The sequence below is a fragment of the Triticum urartu genome, chromosome 7, assembly GCF_003073215.2.
Source record: "Triticum urartu cultivar G1812 chromosome 7, Tu2.1, whole genome shotgun sequence".
Taxonomy (NCBI): Eukaryota; Viridiplantae; Streptophyta; class Magnoliopsida; order Poales; family Poaceae; genus Triticum; species Triticum urartu.
The window spans coordinates 518609069-518617783 of record NC_053028.1 but is presented as its reverse complement, the minus strand read 5'-3'; the positions used below and the strand labels follow the sequence as shown (position 1 = coordinate 518617783).

Below are 8715 nucleotides of genomic sequence, written 5' to 3'. Positions count from 1 at the left end.
TGAAAAATGGAGAATCCTTGGCTTGGCCAACACTTTTCTTCTTAATAATTTGTGGGGGTCACCTTTCATGACATTTTGTTGCAACCTAAGAGAAATTTCTTGAGATAAGGTAGTAAAAGCATTAGTCTATTGTGATATATTAACATTAATTATGAAAATCCACCAATGGGATTAGATGCCCTTTCAATAATACATGAGATGGTCAAAAGGTGGTTTTATTAGAAGACGGGGGAAAACACACACACCTATGACTAAATCGCTATCTTTCGCATCAAACGCCTTCAAGAAGAGAGTGCACGCTTACGCTAACATCGTCAACTCCAGCTTCGAAGCAACTCTCAATAAACTTGATCTTGTTATTTCTAACCCTTTTGTGTTTGTGCGCATAAACATCGTTGCAACTCCATTTTTACGGCACACTAACACACTCAAACACCCAATTAGTAGGGATTAATTCAAACTTTGTGTTTCATAATTCAACAATATTTAAATCTTTTTGCAAAATCTTTTTTAAATATATATTTCTTTAATTTTAAAATTCAAAACAAGGTTTTTTTAGAGAAATTCAAAACAAGGTTAGCAACAAATGAGACTGACCACCCGCAGACACCCAATGGACCCTAAGTCCCGTGAGTCTTTGCTTGAGGCCTTGACCTGCCGTCTTTTTAGCATTAGCCGGGTTTTTAAATTAGATTAGAAAAAGAAACTGCCTAGTTATACTACTCCTATAATAACCTGGACCGATCTGCAATAACGGGGAAGCTCCAGGGTGCGGAGCATAGTACAGGTAACTGCGCCGCTTGGTTTATAGCGGCAGGCCAAGAACTCCAAGAAGCGCAGGTGGGGGGAGGAGAAGCAGCGGCGGCAGCGGGACAGTTTCGAGAGAGAAAGAGAGGGGGCGGTGGGTGGGAGCGAGAGGTTGGGAAGCGGGGTTGGGCTAGTTCCTCTTTTTCGGCGGGGGCGGTTTGTCTGCCGCCGTGATGGGCGACTCCGGCGGCTCCGTCGTGTCTATTGACGTCGAGCGCATCTCCTTCGGCGGGAAGGTCCGTGTCCCCCCTGCTACCTCTATCTTTCTTCCTCGAATCCGCAAATTTCGTGCCGGCGCGGTTAATTTCCGCTAGTATCGCGGCGATTTGGTTGGCGGCATTGGAGCTGCTTGGGGGGAGGATTGAAAGGTACGGGCGGGATGCGACCTCGGTGGTGATATTGGAGTTTAGCTCGGTTCATATGGTTTGATTTCGATTGGAGTAGTTGTATGCGTTGGATTGTTTGGAGGTCCGAAGGGAAAGGGCTTTTCTGGAGTGTTTTTTTTTCCAAATATTTTGTTACTCCTGAAGATTTCACTAAGTTCTCCTGAAGTTGTGTTGGTTTCAGAATTAACCTTGTCTGCTTGTAGATTTCGGTTCTTTGGGCTAGTTGCTTTGCTTGTCTGGTTTCTTGTTCAGAATTTTTGTTCTATCCTAATTTGAATCTTAAATCATAGTTAGGCGGTTCTCTTGCTTATTGGTTCATGAGAATTTCTTTCTTTGTTATTAGTCCAATTGGAGTTTGCTCTGGTCCTTTCACATCGACTAGCTAGCCATCTGCGTCGTGTAGTATCGAACTAGTATTATTTTAGGGTGCCTCCTGTGGTTGCTGGCCTCTACCTACCTTCGTCCATGCGGATTTCTTTTGTGGCCCTCGTTCTGTATGTGGCAGCGTGCTGATTAATTTAACTAATCAAATCAATCGCCTACTTTGTTGTGCTTATCGCTTGATCAGAAAAGAAACCATGAAGATTCGATTTTGACGCTTTTGGGTTGTAGCTTGCATGTCCTAACTGTCCCTTTTCCTATGAAGTTTTCTTCAATTTTGCCATATCACTTTGCTTAGTTGGGCTGTCAAGCACAAGTGTCCTTATCAAATCCCCGCTTGCTGTTTCAAACCATTTAAACTCTTTCAATATGTGAAATTGAAATGAGGTGCCTGGTCAAACTCAAGTTCATCCTTGTCGGTGTTGTCATAGTTCTGAGGATCAGTGGCCAGTGTATTGTAATGTAGTTAAATGTTATTCTTTCATATGACTATGGGTACAAACCGTCAATCCTTAGGTTTCTTATATGTTTGCACATGAAGAATTTTCTACAAAATCAGCAAACAGTTGTGGAAGAAACGAGTTTAATGTAGACGAACAAGTATGTCTAGCAGACAAGGCTGTAGTTTATTATTTTATTTTGTATGGTTTACAAGAAATCTGCACCGCATTTGAAGTTCTTTAAATCCATTATAAGATTGGTGAGTGTCTTACAAAAAATAGTTGGAGGCCAAAGGATTAGTGGACTAATTCCTAAACTTGTTGCGCTGTACAACAAGAAAAGGCCAATGGTCTGGAAATTCAGATCGAATGTGCAGGTTTACCTTGTCAAATTTTTTTTGGCTTTCTTATTAAAATTTGGTAATGCAGCTTACAAGCCTCCTTCAGACAAAGTTGCTGTCACACACATTCTTCCTGAGAACAGAACAGCTCATTTGATTGCCTAGCGTATGGTCTTTCTGACAACTGTGCTTTAAGCTATTTGCTTGCCAAATGGTAGAGGAATCACTTCTGGTTGGTTCTTGTCCTCTGCTTCCTCTTATTTTCCTTGAGCCTAAGAGATGGTCTAGGAATAATCACTTTAGCACCACACATCGTCATGACTAATGGTGCTGTTGTTATTCTTTCTTATTAGGACCTTGCCAACTCAGTTTTAGTATAACATGCAGCAACAGAGAACTTCCAGTTGTGATTTCATAATCTTTGCTTCAATTTGGGGAAATTCCTTGCTTCAAGCAACTAAAGCATGGAGTATTTTTATGCTGAGCATAGTTATGCAGTAATCATTTATCAAATGTTCTTGTCATCTTGATCCATGTTTGCATAACACCTTGTCTCCTGCTTTTTCAGGAACATCATATACAAACAAAACATGGCCCTGTATCTGTTGCTGTGTATGGTGACCATGATAAGCATGCCCTTATTACTTATCCAGATGTTGCTTTGAACCGTAAGTTTCACTATTACAACTGAATGGATATTGTCCGTAACTGTTTTAAATGTGCACCTGTGCAGTGTACCCTCTATGGCTCTATCCACTACACTGTATTATATAAGAATTTCACAATACAGAGGCTTATGTTTATTATTGTTGATCAGATATGTCTTGCTTCCAAGGACTACTATTCTGCCCTGAGGCTGCTTCACTGCTGCTCCATAATTTTTGCATTTACCATATAAGCCCCCCTGGACATGAGGTTTTTTTAGCAGACTTTGTTCTTACAATGAAGTTTTGGCTTTTTGCATTTATTTATCTTCATATGATGCATCAGGAAATTTTCTATCTATTTTATAATACTCATATGCTTTATTGTCCTTTACAACAATTGTGCAGTTAGGAGCCACTCCGATTTTACCAAACAGTCCTGTGGCATCAGTTGATGAGTTAGCGGATCAGGTTGCAGAAGTACTTGATTTCTTTGGGTACATATTCTCTGATGATTTTTTGGTGATATTCAGATTTTCTTTATCAACTTCTTTGAACTAATTACTTTATGGCTTTTCCAGATTGGGTTCTGTTATGTGCTTAGGTGTCAGCGCTGGTGCATACATTCTTACTCTCTTCGCAGTATGTGTTTCTTTAGAAGTAATCTATTTCCTACTGGTTGCACTACTAATAGCTATTTGCATTGTTTGTTGCAGACAAAGTATAGGGAGCGTGTACTAGGTCTTATCCTCGTTTCACCTCTATGTAGAACTCCCTCATGGACTGAGTGGTTCTATAATAAGGTAGCCATTTAGTATATAGCCTCTAGTACCATATTTTGTCTTACAGAATAATAAAGTCTACGGTTAAATTCATCTTAATAATAAGGTTGTACTGAGAAATTCATTTTCTCAGGTGATGTCGAATTTGTTGTATTATTACGGGATGTGTGACGTGGTGAAGGACTGTTTGTTGCAGCGGTACTTTGGCAAGGTAATAAGCTAAGATTAGTGTATGACATGTCATTTATTTTATATTTTTTAGACCATGTGATCTTGAACACTTCCATTGGAACTTCTAATCCACAGAGAGTGCGAGGAGGCTCTCCTGTACCAGAATCTGATATTATGCAGGCGTGTAGAAGTGTATGTACTTTGCCAAAAAAATATCCTTCATCATCCAAAGATTATGTCTCTGTAATTTTATCTTGCTGATCTAGCCTGTCTTAATTCATGAAGTTCCTAGATCAACGGCAAAGCATGAATATATGGCGGTTTATCCAAACAATCAATCAGTATGTACCCTTTTCTCGTTCAGTTCCTGTATGATCAACTAGTACCTGAGCTGATGGAATCAAAATGTACGTTGTGCTGCATTGCAGGAGACATGACTTGACAGAAAGCCTGAAGCAGCTGCAGTGCAGAACTCTGATATTTGTCGGTGAGAACTCGCAGTTCCACACTGAAGCTGTTCACATGACTGCAAAGCTTGATAAGAGATACAGTGCTCTTGTTGAGGTATCTATTTTTTACCCAATAATCTTGTATTCAAAAGTTAATCCTTCTTTTTCGAAAGTACCGATTTCTGGTGTTTTTCACAGGTGCAAGCGTGTGGGTCCGTCGTGACGGAGGAGCAGCCGCACGCGATGCTGATACCAATGGAGTACTTCCTCATGGGATACGGCCTGTTCAGGCCGAGCCATGTAAGCTCCAGCCCTCGCAGCCCTTTGAACCCGTTCTGCATATCGCCGGAGCTCCTCTCGCCCGAGAGCATGGGTGTGAAGCTGAAGCCAATCAAGACGCGAGCCAATCTCAGAGTTTAGGTACATATATGGAAGAAGAAGAAGAAAAGGTTGGAGGCGCGAGGGGCTTTAGGCTAACCCGGCGATCGGCGATACTGATGGTATGTCTGCCTTGATTTTGGCGTTGAAATGGGGAGAGATGTTGTAACTGTGATGTAGATATAGAGAAGAGTTTTAGGGTGGTGAGGTTGGTTGGTTGGTTGGTGATGGGTTCTATTCCATTGATTCGTGGTAGTATTAAACAGTTGTAAATGGTCACAGATTGTTTGTCAAAGCAAAAGGAATAATGATAAATAATAAAGGGAGGCTGATGAGCTGCTGTCCGATTAGGTGCGCACACTGGTGTCTGTTCTCCACTTCGTCTGTACCCTTGGTTTTCTTTTATGAGCTAGACTGGTGAACCATTGTGGTCTCCTGAAGCAAAGTGTTATATATTCAACCATCGTTGTCTTCTGAAGCAAACTTGCATCAAGGCCAGGCCCAGAGCGACCCGAATTTTGTGGCCAGGACCAAGTTGTCAGTTGTTAACCGTCAAGACTTGCCCCAAGCTAGACTGAAATAATTAATAATTTTCATCCAGAAATTTGCAAATATAAAAGGATTTTACTCAAATTTATAGAATATATGTTTGACACAATGAAGATGTTACATGTGTCAAGTGTCATGTTTGTCAACTTGTGGTTGGATGATTAGGAGTATAGTAGTATCCTCAGTCCACCAGTATCCTAGACAACACCGGTGTTCACTTTTTATGTATGCATGCATGTATGAGTGTCTATGTTAAAAAATGATGAATAGAGAGAAGAAAGTAAAATAGTGAACCATAGTTGGATTGTTAGGTGGAAAGTGGTATTCTCAGCCCATCACGCTTTAAGTTTTGGTGCTCGTATTATCCTGAATTTATTTTAGAATTTTCGACGATGCGCGTTCAGTGAAAAGAGACGTTCACGATATATTAAGAAAATGTTCAGTGAGTCTTTTTAATCTTTTCTTAATTTTTCACAGTTACAAAAATGTTCAGAATTTCGGAAAAAGTCGCAATTTTAGAAAATGTTCACGTTTAAAAAGATGAATATTCGATATTTTTTTTACAATTTCCAAACATTTGTTCGCATTTTTTTAAAAAAATTGTTCACATTTTTGTCCAAGAAATGTTGAAAAAGTTGTAAACCCCCGGAACTGTCACTTCTTAGATATTGTACTCCACGCAGTGCTCCATGTTAGCCGTATTCAGTACCTAGCTCAGCTGGCTAGCACAGCTGCTAAGCATCGATAGTTTGGTAGTTCGACTCCCATCCGCTGCGCCTTTCTTTCTGCGACTCGCTCGGCACCTCCGAACTGGGCTGGCTCATTTGCAAAACAAAAATCATGCAAAAAGTTCAATTATTTTGAAAAAAAGATCATGTTTTTTTTAAAAAAAAGTTCATATATTTGGATAGAAATACAATTTTTTTAAAGTTCATAGATTTGCAAAAAAAATCACAAAATGGAAAAAGTTTAAATTTTGAAAAATATCTCATGAACTTTGAAAAAAGTTCATAGCTTTTCAAAAAACAAAATCATGAATTTGAAAAAAAATCATCGATTTTGGAAAAAACAAATCATGAATTTGGAAAAAACATCGATTTTGAAAAAAGAGTTCAGAGATTTGCCAAAAGATCATGAAGTGAAAAAAATTCAAAATTCTGAAAAAATATTCATGAAATTTGGGAAAAATGAAATTAAAAAAATCGCACATTTGAAAAAAGGGAAAATGAGAAAGAAAAATAAAATAGAAAGCAAGGGAACATAAAGGAAAACAAAAATCATGCAAAAAGTTCAATTATTTTGAAAAAAAGATCATGTTTTTTTTAAAAAAAGTTCATATATTTGGATAGAAATACAATTTTTTTAAAGTTCATAGATTTGCAAAAAAAATCACAAAATGGAAAAAGTTTAAATTTTGAAAAATATCTCATGAACTTTGAAAACAGTTCATAGCTTTTCAAAAAACAAAATCATGAATTTGAAAAAAAATCATCGATTTTGGAAAAAACAAATCATGAATTTGGAAAAAACATCGATTTTGAAAAAAGAGTTCAGAGATTTGCCAAAAGATCATGAAGTGAAAAAAATTCAAAATTCTGAAAAAATATTCATGAAATTTGGGAAAAATGAAATTAAAAAAATCGCACATTTGAAAAAAGGGAAAATGAGAAAGAAAAATAAAATAGAAAGCAAGGGAACATAAAGGAAAAAGAAAAACCGATTAAAATCGATGGTCAAGAAAACAAAAACAATTAACCCAAAAGCTTCCCAAACTGGCCTAGAAGCTTCCCAGGACCAGCGACCGAACTCCCTCGAATACATTTAAATAGGCCGACCCACAAAGAAATGATCGAAGCGGTGGGGTGTGCGCCAATTTGGGGCAACACCTATATTCGGCACCTGAAGCGCTGAATAGGATTTGGCATAATCTAACATTCTAACTCACACTTCACTCATTTGATTCGTTTCCTAAAATAAAACATTGAGCGTAACATAGATACGTGCACACACTCCACCAGCATACGCACACACTTTACATGTTTTTATGATGATTGAAGTCATGATTTTTCAAGAGTTACGAAGTTATCACCATTGCGTTGTTTTTTTGACCGTGAACAGTAGGAAAAGCTCCTACTGCGTGAATTTATTAATAGGTGACACTGTATAAGTTGTAATTACATAGGGAGAAGAAAAAAGAGCAAAGAAGTTCCTGTCCCCTTTGGGGCAGGGGGGGGGGGTCTAAAGGAAGAGGACTAAGACTAGTGTAAGGAGTTTACAAATGTGAGCACAAAAGGCTTATGTGCCTCTTTAACTCTATGTTGGAGGAGATCAAAGTCTCTCTTGAATCTATCAAGCCAAGACCGCAAGGAAGGGTCAATTGTCCTAAAGTGTTTATTATTCCTCTCCTTCCACAAGCTCCAAGCCGCAACAATGAACTTTTCCAAGAACATTGGCGATGGATGAGTGTTTTTCTCATCCTGGATAGCTTGTAGACGGTCCTAGTAAGGGTCCCAATCTAGGTCTAGGACTGCCCAGCATTGACGGCTGAAAGTGCATGTGAATATCATATGATCCACTGTTTCTTCAATATTGAGCCCACAGAGAAGGCAATTGTGGTCATCTCCGATGTTGTAGTATCTCCTTTTGAGCATATTTCTAGTGTTGAGTCTGTCATTCAAGAGCAACCATCCAAAAACCTTCATCTTCATTGTGCATTTGGATTTCCAGAGCCAAGAAAAGGCTTGGTGTGCTTGAACCTCACGAAAGAAAAAGCAATAATAGTCCGTAGATTTGAAGACCGTTTTGCCCCAGATGTAATGCCACATGTCCGAGACGGCCGCCATAGGCTAAAAAGAGGTAACAATAGTTTGCATGTCCCAGATCTCTGCATGGGCTCGCGGGGATAGGGGAAGGTGGAAGGCCTCCCCAAGTGGCGTGATCCCCAAGAAATCTTTGGCGAAGATGTCTTTGTTAGAGGTATAGGAAAAGGCACGAGAGTGGGAGTCTTGGATGAGCTCATCAGACCATAAGTCCTTCCAAAAAAGTGTCGTGGTGCCACAGACGATGTTGACACGAGAGACCCCTCTAAAATTGGGGGTGATTTTGAGCACCTCATGCCACCAAAATGAGCCTACAGGGTCAGTAGCACGTGGGATCTTCTAATTATAGTACGCGTCCCAAGTGAGTTGCACCCAAGGAATATCCATCTTGTTGTAGAATTTGTGCAAGAATTTCATAAGAACAGCTTCGTTTTGCAGCTTGAGATTTATGACCCCCAGCCCTCCCTTATTTTTTGGTTTGCAAAGCATATCCCAAGCGGACAAAGAGTTGCAGTTGTCCTCTTGTTCCGTCTTCTTGATCCACAAGCATCGTCTTCTGATCTTGTCA

General features: G+C 39.4%; 1 protein-coding gene across 1 annotated transcript; it reads left to right on the top strand.

Moving 5' to 3' along the window:
• The first annotated feature begins 838 nt into the window (after positions 1-838).
• On the top strand, positions 839-5137 carry LOC125520357 (protein NDL1-like). The gene is made up of 11 exons (XM_048685256.1): positions 839-1043; positions 2924-3023; positions 3173-3270; positions 3408-3496; positions 3581-3641; positions 3716-3802; positions 3915-3992; positions 4088-4144; positions 4238-4293; positions 4381-4516; positions 4600-5137. Exons 1-11 carry the CDS (start codon positions 981-983, stop codon positions 4819-4821), a joined length of 1047 nt encoding a protein of 348 aa, XP_048541213.1. The 5' UTR covers positions 839-980; the 3' UTR covers positions 4822-5137.
• The last annotated feature ends 3578 nt before the right edge of the window (positions 5138-8715 follow it).